The 20,356-nt window shown below is 47.6% G+C and overlaps 1 protein-coding gene across 1 annotated transcript; it reads left to right on the top strand.

Annotated features, from left to right (window-relative positions):
• Positions 1-2,045: 2,045 nt before the first annotated feature.
• Positions 2,046-19,250, top strand: TAGLN3 (transgelin 3). The gene is made up of 4 exons (XM_006155142.3): positions 2,046-2,501; positions 3,605-3,779; positions 16,862-16,964; positions 18,774-19,250. Exons 1-4 carry the CDS (start codon positions 2,322-2,324, stop codon positions 18,913-18,915), a joined length of 600 nt encoding a protein of 199 aa, XP_006155204.2. The 5' UTR covers positions 2,046-2,321; the 3' UTR covers positions 18,916-19,250.
• The last annotated feature ends 1,106 nt before the right edge of the window (positions 19,251-20,356 follow it).

Raw genomic sequence — 20,356 nt, 5'->3', positions numbered from 1 at the left:
GGGTGATTTCTTGCTTTCTGTCTCTCTGTCTCTGTCTCTTCAGCAAGCATATGCACCCTATTGCAAAAATCTGTATTAAAAAAACCGTAAATGTCCATCTTTAGGCTTGTGTCTTCCTTAAAGGAACTCCAGTCACTGGGAAAGTAACATGCTTTCTATTTGGGCCTCTGTTCCTTTGGTTCTAGATTGAAACTGGTTGTATTACAACCCCCCAAGATGCAACCAGTGACTTTCACAATTCTGCTGATGATTCCCCTGCTCTTCCCCAAGCTCCAAGTCTCTGGAGACAGTTCTGATATTAGATCCTCGCCCCCTTTTTTTTCCTTTAATGTTTGTCATGTGCAACTCAGAGAGGTCTGTGGATTTGAACCCAGAGCCTTCTTACGTAAGTTAGTCTCCCAAAGTGTGGCGATTTACCGCCGTACCACCAACAGCCCCCTAAAGCACTTCTTCAACTGACAATTCCACGCAACACCGAGACCTGCCTCAGTCTCTCCCTTGTCTCTTTCTAAACCTACAGCGTTGGCAAAACCTCCCAGTGCTCTCGGCCCTGTGTCTTTCATGAAGTTGTCTCTACTGACCACAGAAATCTTTTCTCCAGCAAACCACTCACATACTTACTGAGTAATTAAATTTTCATTAGTCCAGACCCCAGCCAGCAGATTTTTCTCCATCCATGTTTGAGAAGTCATTTCCTGCACAGCTTCTAATCAATTTTCCACAGACACAAAGATCACCATCCCATGTACTAGGATTGCTCCATCTAATGCACTTGAATCAGTTAATTCAGTCTAGAGGTAAGAATTGCGTTTTATCCCCTCTCTGCTCAGTGCTGGTGTAGTTACATACAACTATTTGATGAATGAAAAAAAATGAATCAAAGAACAAAATACTGAGTGTTTTTCTCATGGCAAGTCCCCAGGGACACAACACTAAGGAGATCCAGTGGCTTACACTCTAGGGGAACACACTGCCGAACCCCTTAGCGCTTATAAAATTTCAGGCCAAGTGCCAGCTAATGCCTTCTCCCTGGGCCTTGCTTGCTCATGCCGGATGTTCAGTTATGAGGTGTGTCAGCTGCGCCTTCACGCTCCTTCGTCGTTATAGACAGAGGAAGGCTTTGCGCTCTATCAACATCTAGCACTCTAAGCGCTGTTGCTGCATCGCCTTTGGTCAACTTAGAAAACTTGCTCTTCCTATCTAAAAATAGCCTTGAAGGGGCCAGCAGGTGGCGGCTGTTAAAGCGCTGGGTTCCCACATGACTGCAGTTTGAGTCCAGAACCCCCGCTTAAAACTCACGACAGGCTCAGGCTCCTGTGGGTGCGTGCCTCAAATCCCCAAGGTGAATGGAGGAGAAGGGATTCCTGTCTGGCCATCCCCCTTTGGGGCGGGGGTTATTTCTCACTCTCCCTTTCTCTCTCTCCACCACCTTATGGCAAAAACCTAATAGTAAAAAAGTCCCACGGAAGCACAACAGTTTTCCAGCCAGGATGGAAGTTTCTGGATGGAGCTGAACTGGCAGATGAACAAGTGAGCCGGTTGTAACTCTCTGCCTCTCCCCTTCTTTCCTGCCAGAAAATCGTGACCTCGGAGGCAGGGGAGAGCGGTCGGGCTCCGTGGCAGATGGGCAGTTGGCAGAAGGAGCCTCCCCAGGCCCGCATCCCGCCCCCCCGCTCAGCTGCGTGCGGGCCTTGTGTACAGCCCGAGGTCTCCCCAGAGAAGGGAAGGGATTGTGCAGCTGAGAAAGCAGCTCCCAGCGGGAGAGCGCGGGCGGGCTTCCTGACACGAGAAAGGGCTGGCTTTTTGGAGGGCTCTTAGCAACGGCCCTGGCCTGACCCCCCTGCGCCCTGCGAAAATTAATCGGTGTCGGTTCTCCCGCGCGCCACGGGGCACCCGCGGCTGCACGTCCGGGCAGCCCTTCCTCCCCGCATGTGAACGACCGGCTCAACGCGCTTCTGCAAGGGGGAGAAACGACCGCCGCCCATCCCCCTTGCAGCCTGGGGGGTCGGGCTCGCTCGTGAGTGCTTTGACATCACCTCCTTTCTCTGATAGGCGGGCCGCGAGGGGTTCCAGCCCCGCCGGGCTGGCGGGGGCTTTATTCTGGAGTCACTGGCGCGTGGCTGCGCTTTCCTTCCCGTGTGTAGGTGAAACCCCATTGGCTTCATTGGCTCCCGGATAGAAACCACGCCCGGCTTTCTGCCCGCTCGCTGCTGCTGAGCCGGGCGGCCCAGCCCCAGCCCCATCCCCGCCGGGTGCGCAGGGAGCCGGGCCGCTGCGTCTATTGTGTGGATGCCGCGCGCGTCCTCTCCTCTCTCGCAGAGATGGCTAACAGGGGCCCGAGCTACGGCTTAAGCCGAGAGGTGCAGGAGAAGATCGAGCAGAAGTATGACGCCGACCTGGAGAACAAGCTGGTGGACTGGATCATCCTGCAGTGCGCCGAGGACATCGAGCACCCGTCCCCCGGCAGGGCCCATTTTCAGAAATGGTTGATGGACGGGACGGTAAGGCCGGCGCGATCCGATCCGTGGCTGGGGCGCTGGGCAGGGAAACCCTCTGTTAACGCGAAGCTACGCCGGGAACTGCTGTTGCCCAGCGGGTTTCTCACGGGGAGGGGATGGAGATGCCTCTATTTCTTCAGGGTGGGTAGATACGGATTCCCCGCACAATTCCCTAGCTAGCCTAGAGGATTCGCCTCCCATCCAAGCATCACTGCCTCCCTCTGAGTTGTCGGCACATTCAAGGTTCTTTGGATTTTTCCGGTGAGAAAAGAGAGCAGTATTTCCTAATCATCTCTGCAGCCTTCTTGGTGCATCAGCTCTTCTGGGGCCATTTCTTCCCCCTGGGGAATGGGTAAACAAAGGGAGGGGGGGCGCTTGCCACTTTCCCATCCTTCCGGGAGCCATGCTCCCTGGAGCGCTCCAGGTCTGTTTGCTGAATGGTTGGGCTCTCAGGCAACCCGAGGGAATCCTTGTTTGATAAGTGCTTTTCAGACCAGATGCTAGTGTGTGTTTAGGGGTTTGGCCATCTCCAGCTCCACTGATTCCAACGGCCCATCTTTTCCCGCAGGCTTCATCTGTTACGTAACTGCGAGCCTCGCTTCTGCTGGGTTGCCCCGGACTTGGGTTATACGTGTCTGGGAAGAGGGTACCCAGCCCGGTTTCTCACATATCATTAAGATAGATGCGAAGACTTATTTGGAGCCTATTTCTGATCTGCCTTTTGGTAGAAAAACATAATATTAGACTGTAACCTTTGACACTAACTCATTCCCGCACTGAAAGTCTAGAATCATGGCCTCATCACCTCTCGTCATTCTGTAACCATGCTTACCCTCATCCAGAAAAAGGAAGTGAGGCAGAAGAAGGGAATGGGCTTCCCGGGCTGCAGGACTCTCTATGGTCTGGAGTCTGGAGCAGTCATGTGAGGACAGGGCCATCTGGCCCTCGGGATCAGGACCCAGGCCTGGCCACACAGCCCAGAGCCCATGCCCTCCTGCCTCCCCAGACCTAGTGAGCATTGTCCTGCTGGGACCAGGACTTGCTTCTCACTCAGGACCTGTGAAGACAAAGGGCAACACTGATTCTTTCCTCTCCTCTCCCTTCAGGTCCTGTGCAAGCTGATAAACAGCTTATACCCACCAGGACAAGAGCCTATTCCCAAGATCTCAGAGTCAAAGATGGCTTTTAAGCAGATGGAGCAAATCTCCCAGTTCCTAAAAGCTGCAGAAATCTATGGAGTGAGGACCACTGACATTTTTCAGACGGTAGATCTTTGGGAAGGTAAACATCCTCCTGCCTTTAGGCCTGTTCTCCCCTTCCCTTTGCCCCAACACTCTGTGAAAATCTCTCAGTGTTTTTCCCTGTGCTTGTGGGTATGTGTGGGGTGTGAATCTCAGCTGTCGTCCTGGGGGGACTGTTCACCTCCCTCTGTGATGTTTTGTTAAAAGGGGTACCTTCCTCCAAAGGAACATGCATCCTGAGGACACCACAGGGACCTCGGCAAACGAATACATAAGCAGAAGCTTCAGCCGGTTACATGGATGCCGTGTATTTCTCTTACCTCCTACTCCCCCGTAACAAATCCTAGCCACTGGAAAAGAAGGGAGGTGGGGGCGAGTACGCTTCCTACTCACCCAGAGCAGGGCTTATAGACAAAGCTGTCTGGTGCTGCCTCGTCAGTCACTCTGGGAACTAATAGCACACCCACCTTGAACTAAACAATGGTCTTTGAGCTTGATGACTGTACCTTCTAGAGAGGTATTGTGCTCAGAGGATGTGACAGTGATTTTTTTTTTTCTTTCACATTTGTGAATTGGCTTGGTGAGAAATCTTACCAAGACATAAAAAAAATAAATCATATTCCTGGACATATTTCACAATCAACCATTATTGGGGAAATGATGTGAATGAAGAAACAGCCAGAGAATTTGGGACCTAATACTCATGGTCCTGTCACCTTTAGTGAAAGTGCGCATGCCCATCCACCAAACTGTATTCTTTCTCAGCGAGGCATGCCTGAGGCAGCGGGAGATACTGACTAAAGCAAGCAGATCTGCCAGATTTACTCTATTCTTACATGCTTATGATCCCTGGCTGTCATCAGTGACCTAGCCAATAGGACCCCCAGGGCAGTGACCCAAATGGCTCTGTTGATGGTGAGAATGGGGTAACTTTCCTCTAATAGAGAGACATGGTATTTTAAAGCATATTCAGATGGCTGAAATAGAATCCTAGCACTGGACCAGTCTACTAAACAATGTCTAAGAAAACGATTGCCTTCTTAATCCTTGGTGTCATGAAGAGAGTTGGCATTTTATGTTTCCCTCCTAAATGGGTAGTTAAAATCCTGGGATGTCAATGAATTTACCTTGTGTTTTGTCATCACTTAGAAATTCAGAAATCCAACACTTCAGGCCAGGTCATTGGACTCCATGAATACTTGCCTCCAAATCCTCAAGTGATAGCATAGTTGATACTTGATCCTTCTGAATGAAACTACGATGATTTTCCTCAGTTAATAAAATAGCTAATGGTGGGCCAGCTAGGTGGCATGGTGGTTAAGGCGGCTGGATCCCACTTGGCCAACTGCATGGTTGGAGTCCCAAACCCGGCAACTTGAAAAACAGACTGGGCATGTGTGCATGCATACCCGAAATTCCAAGAGGAGAGTGGAGGAGAGGGGACTGTGGTGTGATCATCCCCGCCTGTGCTTTCTCATTTTCTCTTTCTCTTTCTCTCGCTGTCTCTCTCCAGGAGTACACATGCCCAATCACAAATTGAAAAAAAAAAAAGATAGTTAATGCTTCTTGATGTTTTCCTATGCACTAGACATACAAGTACTTTACTGCATGCCAATCAGTTCTAATAGTCCTTTGAGGTGTTTTTAATTTCCCCATTCCACAGATGACGAAACTGAAATTTACCCACGATTACTCGTGTCCATCAAATAGCTAGTAATTAGTTGAACCAGGACTCAATTTCAGGCTCTCCAATGCCAAAGAATAGGGCTTACCCAGGCCGCCAGGCCATTCTTTGTCTGAGAGGCTTAGTTTCCTTTACTTACACATGAGTGTGCTGTTGAGTCATAACAGCGACTGCTGACGAAGATGAGGAGGAGGGAGAGGAGGAGGAGAATGATTCAGGGCTGTGAAGAACAGAAGGATAGGGGAGTAGTGTGAATGGAAGGGACCCTGTGAGGACCCATCAAGTGTAGAAAGAAGCTGGGATATTTGTGGGAAGCTGGGATCCTGAGGGAGACTTGCTGTCTTTATTTACTGCAGACTCTGTAGTTGCCTTTCTCCCTTTTTTCCAAAGACCCCAACACAACGGGCAGGGAGAGGTGCAGGGAGCAGCAGTCCCTAACAAACTGAGCAGGGGGAGGATGCCTACGCCATCTTCCTTAGCTCTCCATGTCTGAGGCATCTTAAGGAAAAGGGTAACCAGGAGGGATGAGTGATCCAGCACAGAGATCAGGTCAGCTCCAGGGCAGGATGATGCTCCCAGAAAAGGGGGAGCAAGACGGACTGAGCAGCCCATCCCCAGTGCAGCAGAAGGCTGAGGTTTGAGGGAGATGGGAGGAGACACTCTCCGGAGGTGCTGTTGCTGTCAGGTAGCAGGAAGGTCACAGGTAGGCCATGTGGGAAGAGGGTACGAGCAGGAAAGCTGGCAATGAGGGAGGCAGACAGACATTTCCAACTGGCCCAGAGAGCTCCATTGCCTGATGGTGACCACCATGGGGTGGCGACTGAGGACCGAGGTTCAAGTAGAGGTGTTACGGGTTGGAGAGGACCCTTGGTATCCCCAGGATCACTGTCGGAAGCTCAGAGTTAGTTACTAGACGATGGAGCAGCAGGTGGAAATGGGTTGCTGTTAGGGGGGCTGGCAGTGCGGCAGCATGGCAGGACTGAGTGAGTGAGGTCGTGGGCCGTGCTGCAAGAGCTGGTTGTCATTCATGGCTTTGAGGATGAGTGAGCTGGACTCAAAGGGATGCTTCAGGGCAGGGGAGGCATGTGTGCATGTGCATGTGCATGTGCATGTACCTGTGAGGGCGTACTTGTTTGTGTGCACAGCTCCTGGACTGCCGTTTGCTTAGCCTAGCCCCACATTCTCTCTACGGTTTTACACCCCGACTGCGGTTTCAATGCCGTCCTCAAATTTCAGTCTATTCACATTGAATCCTCATTTCCCACATTATGGTTGTGGTGGCTGTGGCTGCTATGGGTCCAGTTTTTTCTCACCCGGGTATTACTCTTTCTTCTCTTTAGGCATTTTATATTCCACGGCTCTCTGTCCCCCATCTCTCCCGCTCAGCGTCTTCCCAAGTAGAGGTCTGCTTGCCCACAGCTGGCCAATGATTCTACATGCTGCCTTCATGTTCCAGGCCAGGAAAGCTGCAGGACCCTGGCTTGCCCAATGCCTAGTTTAGACTTTCATTCTTCATTATTCTGGAGCCCCAGATATAGTCACTGTACTTAAGCCTCTTTTCGGTTGGATGTTTGGAATAGACTTGAAGGCAATTAAAATACAAAAATCAGGGCTTTTAAAAGGAACCTAAGACCAAATGGTCCAGAAAACAATCCAATCACAAGAGTGTCTCAGACAATGCTACTGACATTCCTCTTGAGGTGCAGCTAGAGTGATCGGTTACTTTCAGTGCTGGGGAAGACGTGAGGGTAGGTTAGAGGAAGGAGGGAGACAGGAAGTCTTCCTCTTGATTGAGTGAAGGTGAGCGGCCTGGCAGGTTATTTTTGGATCTGCAACAGGTTCTCAGAAAGGACAGGAGTGGGGTCATCTCAGCTGTCTGACTCAGGAGAGTACACTGCAGGTAAGACTTTAGCATCTTTTCTGTAGACAGAGGTGTGAGGAGAAGCAAGAAAGGGAGGTGTGTGTGTGTGCGTGTGTGTGTGTGCAAGAGAGAACTCGTTAGAGCACGTGGGTGCACTGCTCTAGTGCCTGAACAGAACAACTGCAGTGAAAACATACCCCGGAAGCTATTACAGCAGATTGCGAGCTCCTGAGTCAAAAACTAGAACCTGTACTTCACCACTTACCCATGACTTCCTCTGAGCCTTGACTTTTTCTTTTCTCAGCTGTAAAGTGGGGATAATAGTACCCATTTCACAGAGTTAATGTGGAAGTTGCATGAGAGAATGCATTAGACATGCTTAGCAGGGTGCCTGGCCACAGTAAAGCATAACTGATGTCTGCAATGTAGAAATGACTCTCATCAATGGCTGTCTTAAGACTGGTAGAAAATGAGGGAAGGAGGGGCAAGGCTGGACAGCCCATGTTCTGTCTGAGGACCTGGCACAGGAGCGCTGGCGTGCCTGCATGTCCTGTGCCCCCTCTGCTATCGATAGAGCGCCATCTCATCAGGCGTTCTCCAATGGGAAGGAGCAGTTTTATGGGTTACTTTATTGACTTTTCCCCACTTTGCAGTCATTACTCTCTTGACATCTTTCCCTATAACATACTGCTTTGCCAATTCTAGACACAGGAGAATTGGCACTATGGAAATAGCAAGAGTTTAGAGTTGGTTTGGGAGTTATTTGGAGTCAGACAAATGGGTTGAACCCCTCCTTCAGCTGCTGACTAGCTGCGTGACCTTGTTTAAGATGTATAGCTTCTCAGAGCCTCAGTTCCCTTCTCTGCAAACAGGTCTAATGCTTCCCTAGTGGAAATTAAATGTGTAAGATGCCTAGCGTGATTTCTGGCTACTGGACACCTGATAAACACTGGCTCATTTCCCCACCACTAGCCCATCAGCAACTGACCTTTCTGGCTCATTAGTATAATCACTTGGCAAGCATTAAACATGTAGAATTTGAGAATGTTGGAGAAGGCAAGACAAAAATCAGTTAATCTGATTACCCTTCCCAGTAATCCCTCTGATAAAGACCCTGCATGCATGGTCTGGTCATCCTTGCTCCTGTCTCTTGATGTCTGGGAGTTAGAGAAGTGAGGTTTATGGGACCAGCAGTTAGCATAATGGCTATGTTGTTGGACATGACTCCTGTGTCTTTGATAGGTTTGCATCCTGGACCCGGTGGCTTAAACTCACACAAGGCGCGTGTCCATGCGTGCCCAAGATCCCGAGAGGAGAATGGAGGAGAAGGGATTGCGGCGTGGCCATCCCCCCTGGGGGGGGTGATTTCTCGCTTTCTGTCTCTCTGTCTGTCTGGCGAGCGCATGCGCCCTATAGCAAAAACCTCTCAAAAAAAAAAAAAAAAAAAAAAAAAAGAGAGAGAGAGAGAGAAGTGTGGTTTACACTGGAGGCAGAGAATTTGGAAAGTCCAACTATATTCTATGGGGAGGTGTCATTATATGTGCCATTCCTCAACAGCAAGAACGAAAAAGACATTTCACCCAATTTGAGAGATATTTTGGGATATCGTACCGTACCTGAACCGACTTGGGATTTGACGGCATGCCTGCTGCTTGAACCTCTTTTTCTGTCAGACAGCCTTCCCTGCACTTGTTTCCATCAACTGTTGGCAACTATATTTGGTGTCTTTTTTTTTTTTTTTTTAACAAGTAGTTCTCAAATTCCAGCAGACATCAGAGTCACCTGATGAGCTTGTTTAAAGAACACAAATTGCTGTATCCCAACCCCAGCGGTCGGAGGCCCTGAGTCTGCAGCTTAGCCACAGATTCCTCTTCCTCAGCCCATGTCCCAAGTATTCCAGGGGGGTCCTGGCCTCAGCCCCTCTTCTCTTGCCACCCTCTGCATGATCTCTGGGTGACCTCAACCACAGCCATACCTTGTCGATTTCTGAACTCACCTGCCTGACTCTTCTGCCTACAGATCTGTATATGCAGCTGCCTCCAGGATGTTTCTGCCCGGTAGTTCTCAATCTCTCAGACGCTGTGTGCAATACAGAACTGCTGATCCCAACGTCCACCTAACTCTTCTATATTGGTGCACCAATACAAGACACATCACAAACCCCCAGAAACCTGAGCAAACGCTACTTGGTCTCCCTCTTCGATTAATTCTATTTCCTTCATATCTTTGGTGGAGTCCCCTCTTTTTCATCTGCATCTCACCACCTGACATTCAGGCTGTCATTTATCTCCCCTACATTTCCACAGCCACTGCCTGAATAGACACGCTTCTAGTCACCGTTCTCCGTAATTGTCCCCAGAGAGAACTTTCTAAGATGTAAACCTGACTGTGTTCCTCCTCTTATTTAAAATCCCTCGACAGCTGTCTCTCAGTCAGGGTCCAGACAGGGAACTGAAATCACACCAGCTATTTTAACAGAGACAAGCTAAAATAAAGAATTGTTGAGGCCAGTTAGGTGACCTTCGGGCAGTTAAGGTGGTTAAGGTGGTTAAAGCGGTGGTTAAAGTAGTTACAATCATTTTTTTTTTTGGAGAGATTTTCACTGTAGGGCGCGTGCGCTCGCCAGACAGACAGAGAGAGACATAGAGACAGAAAGCGAGAAATCACCCCCCAGGGGGGATGGTCGCGCCACAATCCCTTCTCCTCCATTCTCCTCTCGGGATCTTGGGCACGCACACACACGCGCCCGGTGTCAGTTTTAAGCCACCAGGTCCGGGACACGAACCATGGTCGACTACGTGGGAGTCCAGCGACATAGCCATTACGCTAACTGCTGGTTCCCCCAGATGCTTCATTTCTTACCAATGTGCAAGCTCTGCTGACTCTGCTGTTCTGGGTACCCCCGTTTGAAAACCACTGCCCTACAGAGTTTCTCCTTCCCCAGCCTGGGAGGCAAGCACCCCAAATTCATAAAACTCTTAGCTCAAACCCAATACACGCTTTCATATTTCTCCCTTGACTTTTGTAGTATTTGTTTCTACCTTGCGTGGAAAATCCCAGTTTTTAGGCTTTCTCTAAATTGTTATTCAGGGAAATAAGAAATGGTTTCTTACTCCACTGCATGCTTTTCCTGTAAGTCCCAGAAATTTAAAAAGCCAGTATTCTGAGGGTTTCAAGGCCGAGTCAGGACTGGCATCAAATAGAAGTAGCTCTGATGTAACATAGAAGTAGAAGTCAAAGAACTTTGACTGTATGGCCGCTTTTTAGCATTTAAAGTAGAAATGGTGGGCCAGTCCAGTGGCCTAATCATTAAAGGAACCAGTTGCCACATGGCCACCTGTGGTTCAAATTCCAATCCTGATGGCTTGAAAAATCACTCTAGGGGACCAGCAGTTAGCGTAATGGCTATGTCGCTGGACTCCCACGTAGTCGACCGCGGTTCACGTCCCGGACCCGGTGGCTTAAAACTCACGCCAGGCGCGTGTGCATGCGTGCCCAAGATCCCGAGAGGAGAATGGAGGAGAAGCGATTGTGGCGTGACCATCCCTCCTGGGGGGTGATTTCTCGCTTTCTGTCTGTCTGTCTCTCTCTGTCTGTCTGGCCCTATAGCCAAAAAAATAAAAAAAACACCTCTCCAAAAAAAAAAATCACTCTGCATGCATGTGAATGTGTGTCTAAAATCTCAACAAAATCTCTTGAGCACACCCTTTTGGGAGGTTTTCTCTCTCTCTCTCTCTCTCTCTCTCATCTCTTCTGTAAGGACATGCACCCTCTGGTTCTAAAATAAATAAATTAAATTAAATTAAATTAAATTAAATTAAATAAGTGGAAATAGAAAATAGAGAGCATCTAATCTGACTTTACCCATACGGATGACTTCTTCCTTGCCTTTTTTTTTCTCCCTTTGATCCTTGCATTTTTTTTTTCTTTCCAAAGACATGCATAAGACATCTTGGAAATAATAAAAAAATAAGAGAATAAAATCCTTGTTCAATAAAATCTTTTGGACCTTCCAAGTTCTCTGCCTCCAGTGTAAACCAGAGTAAACCACACTTCTTTGTTATCTTTATGATAATAACACTCAAACTGTGCCAGCATATACCCCTAGGGTGGGTCTTTACAATGCAGAAACTCTAGCCCCAGCATCAAAGTGATAACATGGGCGTTTGGGGGACATAGTCATACTTAGGCTAACATTACTCTGTGATAGTATAGGAAACAGGGGTCACTCCATGTTCAAGAAAAAGTGTCAGTTGCTAACTGAGATTTTCTGAAATGGGTTGGGAGGTGAGACAGAGGAGGTGTCTAAACTGTCAGCTCTTGCTTTTAAAAGATTTGATTGATTTATTTCTGAGCAGTTTAAGGTTCACAGAAAGATTGAGAGGGAGGTATAGCTATTTTTCAAATGCTCCCTACCCTAACACATGCACACTCTCCCTCTCTCTGACATCCCCTACCAGAGTGGCACCCTGTTGCCTCTGATAAACCTGCACTGACACATCGTCACAGTCCACAGTCTGCACTTGTGTCCCTTCCGTACATTCTGTGGGTTTGAACGGATGGCAATGAGAAGTACTCCTCATAACGGTGTGGTGCAGGGCAGTTTCGCTGCCATAGAACTCCTCTGGGCTCTTCTCACCCCTGCCCACCCCAACCCCTGACACCCACTAACTTTTATTTAGTCTTCATATTTTTGCCTTTTCCAGAATAGCATAAAGTTGGACTCACATATTATGTAGCCTTTTCAGATTCCTCCAGCTTTTTTTTTTTTAGAGAGATTTTTTGCTATAGGGCATACACACTTGCCAGAGAAGACAGAAACAGAGAGACAGAAAGCAAGAAGCCACCCCACCAGGGAGCATGGCCACACCGCAATCCCTTCTCCTCCAGTCTCCTCTCAGGAGTTTGGACACACATGCACATGTGCCCGGCATGAGTTTTAAGACGCCAGGTCCCAGACTCGAACCACGATCGACTATGAGGGAGTCCAGCAATGTAACTGTTACACCATCTGCTGGTCCCCTCCACCAGCTTTTTAAAAAAGAAACTTCAATTTTAATAGTAACTTCCTTTCATGCTAGAGGGCTCCAAAAGTTCAGGTACCTGGTTAAAATTCAAAGGTATTAGTGTAAATGTGCCTCATCTTCTCTCATGTGTCACTTTCTTTCCTATTTAATAGTCTATTTTGGGATTCACCAGGACTCTGTCTCATTTCTGCCCTCCCAGCATCTAGAAAATTCTCATCACTCAGTTGGTTCTTTTAGGACAATTTTTATTTTCTTGGGAGAATGGCCTTGAGCAGTGGTTTACGAGCTGTGAAGCCACTGAAGTAGCCAGAACCAAAGTGATTCCAAGCTGCCAGGGCTCTGGGCTGACTCCCAACTTGGATCAGAGCCCTTCTAATTATTGGTTTTATTTTTTGACTTTGCGGAAGAGATCTCAATATTTGTTACTGCTTAACAATTATTATTTAGTTATCAAATGCCAGACATCGTGTTGTTTATAAAAATCAAAGGCTTAGACAACGCTTGCCTGCCCACCTTACTGTATCAGAACACTCTCAGGAAATTGGCCCACACTCTGAACGCTTGAAATTCTTAGGTAGTTCTGGTCATCAATTTAGTTGGAAAGTAGATAGGTAAAATCCATGTTTCTCACTTACCTAGAGAGCTCATAAATGAAGCTTTAAAAAAGTATGAATGTGGGGAGACCAGCGGGTCAGCGTGGTGATAAAGGACTCTGGACCCCCCACATGGCTGACCACAGTTTGAGTCCCACACCTGGTGGTTTGCTTTCTCACTTTCTCACTCTCGCTCTGTCCCTCTCCGGTCAAGTTTAAATAAATAAATAAATAAATGGATAAAGAAAGTTAAAGAAAATAATTCTTTAAAAATAAATAAATAAGTATAAATAGTGAAGCACTGCCTTGAGAGACTGATGTGGCACATCTGAAGATGTCATCAGTCTCTTAAGGCAATGGCTTCAGCATTTATATTTGTGAAGAGATAGCCCGCAAACTACTCCACAGTCCAAGGAGCTTGGGGAACACCACTCTGACGCAGACCGTGTATGGCCATTTTTTATACGTGCACAGTTTAAAGGCTTTCTACCTAGGCAAACGTTACACTTGGTTGTGAGACAAGCAACTTAGCTTTCGTCGTTTATCCCTGGAACACATCTCAGATCTTCCCTAATCTCATTGCTCCTTTAAGCATTTGCTTTCTTTCTTTCTTTTTTTTATTTTTTTTTATTGTGGGGAGAGGTTTTTGCTATAGGGCATGTGCACTTGCCAGAAAGATAGAGAGAGACAGAGAGAAAAAAAGCGAGAAATCACCTCCCAGGGGGGATGGCCATGCTGCAATCCCTTCTCCTCCATTCTCCTCTCGGGATCTTGGGCATGCATGCACATGCACCTGGTGTGAGTTTATGTCACTGGGTCCGGGACTCAAACCGTGGTCGACTACATGGGAGTCCAGTGACATAGCCATTACGCTAACTGCTGGTCCCTGCATTTACATTTTTGACCTCTAGTTGCAGAAATCAACTTGTACAAGTGGCCCCAATTCCTTCATGCACCCTCATCCCACAGCAGTTGATCTGAGCTTCTGACTAGTCAAGAGAGGTGAGACTAGACAAAGGCACTGTCTCCGTCTCATCAGCCCGGGAGTGCTGGAATTCTTCTCAAAGAACCTCTACTAGAAAACATACCACACATTACAAGGAAATGAGCTGGGCATCAGCTGGGTATAAATTGCGTACAGCAGGCAAATTTCTGCTCATAATGGTATTTAGAATTTTGACAGTAATTAACTTGGTCAGCAGGCAGATGGGGAGACCTTAAATGCTTTTCTTTGAATTCATCTTTCTTGAGTGAAGACAGAGAAATTACAACAGACAAAAGACTTTGGGGTTGGTGGCCTTGATCCAATGGAGCCCAAAAACCTGTGTCCTAGATTTATCCACTTAGCACATTCCCTCTCACCTGGTGCTGAAGAAGCCACTGCAGTCCCTTTGGGTGATCCCCAATCACTGGCTCCTGCACTTGCTTCCCCATCCAGCCTGCAGTGGGAGACAGCACGGTGCATAGTGAGCTACTGCAGGCTATAACAGGCCTGAGCTAGGGCTCTGGCATGTTTGTTGGGTGACTCTGGGCATGTTCATTACCCTCCATGAGTTAGCTTTGCCATTCATACATGAGAAGGAATCTTCTCAAACCCATGAGGTTGAGATCACATATGATAAAGCCTCTAGCCTGTGATTTATTTTAATCTCTTGCCTTGGGATCTTCCTTATGGAAAAATTTTCCAGTGTGTTCTTGTCAAGTAATGCGTCCTTCCCCAGCTTCTTCTGGCTTAATGGTACAGCCATGATTAAGGATGAGAGCGGAGGTGGTACTGCTCATTCTAAGTTCCTGGGTATTTTACCCTTGCTCCCAACTTAGTTCCTTCTGGGTTCACGAAGTGTATGCCTTAGCTAGATACTTGTGGCTGGTTTGAAGGTTTAACAAAGCTTGCTTCATCCCCCGTTGCTCTGGGATGTATCTGTGACTGAGTTGCTGGCTGTTAGACTCCACATTTCCCTATTTCCTGGACATATCAGCTCTTTCCAGACTTTCAGTGTGCACTTCCAATGGAGCAGAAATGAGTGAAACACACTAACCTAAGCCATTCAATGCTAATAATTGCTCTAGATTCTCCTTCGTGGCTCACTACTTGAACACAAACCATCTCCCTATCTCTTTCCAGAACAATCCTTCAGAATATCATTACAGGGGCCAGCAGGTGGCATAGTGGTTAAGGTGCTGGACTCCCATGTGGTCAACTGTGTTTCAAGTCCCAGACCCAGCAACTTGAAACTCATGCCAGGCAGGTGTGTGTGTGTGCGCCCCAAATCCCAACAGAATGGAGGAGAATGGATTGTGGTGTGGCCATCCCTCCTGGGGGAGGATTTCTTGTTTTTGGCCTCTCTGTTTCTCTTTGTCTCTGGCAATTGCATGCCTAATAGCAAAAAGCTCTCTCTCAAAGTAAATAAATAAGAATATCATTACAACAGTTTGGTTTATTTTAAAAGTATCCTGTTATACAGTGACAATCACAGAAATACTTTCAGTATGTGGAGGGAAGAGTCATTGTAGCAACTATTTCTGCTTCCTCTCTTAATTCTTACCAATCCCTATGCCTTCCCCCTTCCATCTGCTGCCCAGATACTCCATTCTCCACCACCCCAGCTGTTCCTTGAGTCTGGGGTTCATCCTTATATCCATCAACCAACCACGCGGGGCCTCAGGACTGAAGCAATCACTTGGTAGTTAATGTGGGAGGCGGGCAGGGGAGAGAAAGACAAAAGGAGGAGGATCTGCTTTGAATAAATGGACATCCTGAACTGGACTTCCTCTGAGGGCCTTAATTGTTTATTTTATTACTGTTCATACTCCATTCTCACTTTCCATCTGCCCTTCCCCTGTAATTCTGTATTCCCCAGTGACTGAACTGCAGCAGCCAGCCGGAGAGACCACAGATGGCTCAGCGGGTCTAAACAGAGCCCCTCAATACTTGCCTTTAACTTCCACAGCTCTCCATCAGGCCCTATGCTCCTTTCCTTTTTAACCCTGTGCCTCGGAGCTTTTGCATTCCACGGTGGTACCTTGCATGGACCTTTGACCTGATTCTAAATTACAGGCTACCCACACAGTAGCATCCCCCCATCCAGGGCACGCCAGTCCACCAGAAGGGAGGGAAGGACAAAGACGGGAGGAGCAGGCTGATGTGCAGGCCCCCATCGCCTTCTGCATGGGTTAAGGGCCAGCCAGCTTCCCAGGTGGCCATGGGCCCGGGCCATTGTGCAGAGACCACACCACACATCTCTCCTCCCAGCTCTCCTGTCACTCACAAGCCAGTTATTTATTGTCTCCATTTAGCTCCTTTCAGGCGGCACAAAATAAAAGGCCTATCATTTGTGTCGCGTTGACGGCTTTCTGTGCCGATTTACCATTCTTCATTTGCTAGGCCTCTGGTCCAAAGACGCAAGTGAATACTTAATGTGATGCACATGAATGATCTTAGACCCTTTTGACCCAGATAAAGTAAAAGGGAGAAGCTCCATGGGGCTTGGTACAGAATTATTTCATCCAAGCTACTTCTCTCCAGCTTCCTTTTTTCTTTCCAGCCCTGAGGAAAGCCCTCCTCTGCAGCCCACTGCACCAGCCCACCTACCTAACCTTCCTTCCTCCGGATGTAGAACCCACCAAGGCGAGGTCTGCTCAGGGCAGGGACCTAACTGCATCTGAACTGCCAAGGGTTTGGAAGGTCTTATTCATTCATTCTCTACAAATGGGTTAGAAACTGTGCATTTATGGAATGTGCTCTGTGAAGAATAATTAACCAGGTGTTTTGATTGTTTCTAAGAAGTTTGGATATGGTCTTAGGACCACTGTTGGAAGTATTGGTTAGCCCCCAACACTTGAATGTCATCACCCACAAGTTCCCATCAGAACCTTCTTCCTGGGTGCCCAGCTGTACCCTCCCAGAATTCCTTAGCCCTGACACCCTTAGCTTTAATCATTCCATTGTTCTTCCAGGGAAGGACATGGCTGCTGTGCAGAGGACCCTGATGGCTCTAGGCAGTGTCGCAGTCACCAAAGATGATGGCTGCTATCGGGGAGAGCCATCCTGGTTTCACAGGTAAATTGAAGCAGCTTGAAACTCACGCTGGGCATGTGTGTGTGCATGCCTGAAACCCCAGGAGGAGAACAGAAGAGAAGGGATTGCAGCATGACCATCCTTGCTAGAGGGGCGATTTCTCACTTTTCCTCTTTCTGTCGCTCTCCAGCAAACACATGTGCCCTTTTAGGGGTGGGGGAGGAGAAAGAAATATAGGTTAGGCTCTTGCAAGATTATAATGTTATTTTGATCATTCCAATAGGAAGTTTAAGAATAGTTTTGCCCACTCTGAGAGCCTAAGGCCATGAGTTCAAGAATGAGGTTTTAGGATCAGCAGTTAGCATAATGGCTGTGGCTGGACTCCCAGGTAGTTCACCATAGTTCAAGTCCCGAACCCGGTGGCTTAAACTCATGCTGGGCACATGTGCATGCGTGCCCAAGATCCTGGGAGGAGAATGGAGAAGGGATTGCAGCGTGGCCATCTCCCCTGGGGGGTGATTTCTTACTTTCCATCTCTCTGTCTCTCTCTGTCTTTCTGTGAGCACACGTGCCCTATAGAAAAAAGAAAATGAGATCTTTGCCGGCCACATAGTTTTGAGTACCTGCTTCTTTATTATCCTGTCCCCTGGGAGTGGAAGATGGTTTAACCAGAAGGAGGGTCTGAAGACTGGGGCTCCCTAGAGGCTATTTATGTATAAAGCCCTTAGGGACAGGCCCTCCTGATCCCACAACTGAGTCCCCCAGAGCAAAACAAAACTGATGTTGCCAACAGCAATCAGATGTTCAGGTCAACCTTCCACCCAGGCAAGAAACGATTGTCTTTCCTACTCGATTCCTGGACCACCAGCTCTGCCTGGGTGCCATTTCTCCTGTGGCTCAGCAGGATGGATGGCCTTTCTTGGAGGTGGCTTGATGTCGGACTTGGTTTTATATGAGCCACATATCTGAGTCTGCTTGCCCATCCGTCTCTCTGCTCCCTCTTTCTTTCTCTCCTTTTTCTTCTTGCATGGAGGAAAGGGTACATATGTCTGTTTGCCTGGCACAGTCCTGCTTAATGTCTGCTGTCCCAGTGTGTTTATTAATACTCTTTCACTCTACAAGTGTCCTCATCTGGATGATACATTATAAGGTTATCTCAGTAAAGGGCCTTTTCTAAGGGATTCTGGGTTGTTTTGTTTTGCTTTTCTTGCTGGGGGTTGGTGGGGAGAGAGAAAGGCATGAAGAATAAACTGCATAGCTTACTGTTGAAGAGAAGACAATGCCTTGTAGCAGATACATTGGCTATGCATTTTCCTGAGCCCCCTTTTTTGCCTGACAGTTTTAAAAAGGCACAAGCTCTCGTTTGTTTGTTTTTAAATGAACTTGGGCTGAAATCTCCTAGATATTGACCTGTTGAAACCCTGAGGGAAGGGTGGAATGGTATTGATGACATGAGTTGCAAGAACTGACTTGAATTTCTACCGGCCTTGGGGTGACTGGGAAAGGAAAGGGGATGCAGACTGAGATGGTTTAAGGTGGTTGGGAAAGAGGGAGACTGGAGAGGCAGAAAGAGGGAAGGCTGAGAGAGAGCTCCCCAGAGAAGCAATGATTCTCTTTTGTTTTGTGCTGGTAATTCTGCAAACTGTCAGGGCTTCTAAGGGATAAGAAGCTCATGCGTCAGGGCGGGGCCCGCACCTGTTACAACTATAGCTCAGGGTAGGGCCCTGGCTCCAGTTAGGGCCTGCAGGTCAATGTGGTAACCCGGATAGACCCTGTCTAACTATTGCTCATCTTGAGAAGGGCTTGAAAACAGCCCTAATGATATTATTCCGTCTTGCTCTCCCCATTCAGGAAAGCCCAGCAGAATCGGAGAGGATTTTCAGAGGAGCAGCTTCGCCAGGGACAGAACGTAATAGGGCTGCAGATGGGCAGCAACAAGGGAGCCTCCCAGGCGGGCATGACCGGGTACGGGATGCCCAGGCAGATCATGTAGGACACCGCATCCTGCCCCCCTGGTAGAGAGGACGAATGTTCCACACCACCGTCTCTACGAAAAAGAAATAGTTAGTCACCTTCTGACCTCCTCTTTCTCAAAGCCTTCTGTCCCTGGTTTTTGCAAGTGCTGCATTTCCGCTGAGAATCCACGTTGCCTACTGCTGCCACCTCCTGTTCATTTAGAACTATGCAAAGACTCCGCTTCCTTCCTCTTGAGCTCCTTCTTTGCCCTAAAGTCTCTGTTTCTTTGACTATTTATTTATTTATTTGCCAAAAAGTCCCCTCCTCAACTTATAGAATGCACCGAATAAACAAATTAGTCTTGTGTCTTAAAAGTGTAAAGTTCATTCTTTGCCTTAGGGACTTAAGACTGTCATTAAGAGGCCAGCAAGATGAAATCTTAAACTGTTAACTACTGAAATAACAGGCCAGCAGGTGCACGGTGGTTAAGGCAAAGGTACTGGACTCCCACATGGCTAACCAAGGTTTGAGTCCTGGACCTGGCAGCTTGAAATTCACACTGGGCATAAGTGTGTGTGTGCATACCTGAAATCCCAGGAGGAGAATGGAAGAGAAGGGATTGCAGCATGGCCATCCCCTCTCTCTCTCTCTGTGTGTGTGTGTGTGTGTGAGAGAGAGAGAGAGAGAGAGATTTCTCACTTGTCCTCTTTCTGTCGCTCTCTAGCAAACACATGTGCCCTATGGGGTGGAGGGGGGGAGAAGGAAATATAAGTTAGGCTCTTGCAAGATTATAATGTTATTTTGATCATTGCAGTAGGAATTTTAAGAATAGTTTTGCCCACTCTGAGAGCCTAAGACCATGAGTTCAAGGATGAGGTCTTAGACCTCCACGTAGTTTTCTGAGTACCTACTTCTTGTTTATTGTGATTGAAACTTTAAAGAGCACAATAATAAGCACGACGAAGCCCGGTCTTCAGGAACTCTCATATCAGCCAGTGACAGAGAGTGCACAGGAGGATGGATGGCTTTACTGAAAGATGGACGGTTGAATGAATGAGCAGTTTGTACTTCTTCAGCATTAATCTTCTTTCCACAGACCAGGCCTTGAGGTATTTATATATTGTTTCATCATCCAGGAGTTATAAGCAATGTAGCTTGCTCTCCTTAAATCATTCATAGGCTCTAAACTCTTAAAACTCTTGGAGATGACCTAATATTGAGATCTGCCTAAGATGCATAGGTTTTCAAGATATTTTCATGGGTAGAATAATTAAGGGGACAAATAAGCATGAGTTTATAGACCCAGGGATTTATAAATTCATTGTATTCTTTTCTACTCGTATTAATAAGGGAGAAAAGGAGGTTTTGTTTAGTAAGAAAATAAATAAGGTCTTTTGTCATGAGAAACTGAAATAAATGACACTATAGACGTTGCCGTACTCTCAGTGCTCGGGTGGTGTTTTTCAGACTACATTCTT

This window comes from Tupaia chinensis, unplaced genomic scaffold, assembly GCF_000334495.1.
Source record: "Tupaia chinensis unplaced genomic scaffold, TupChi_1.0 Scaffold000437_1, whole genome shotgun sequence".
Classification (NCBI taxonomy): Eukaryota; Metazoa; Chordata; class Mammalia; order Scandentia; family Tupaiidae; genus Tupaia; species Tupaia belangeri.
The sequence above is the reverse complement of the archived record's forward strand: the minus strand, read 5'-3'. Positions and strand labels throughout refer to the sequence as shown.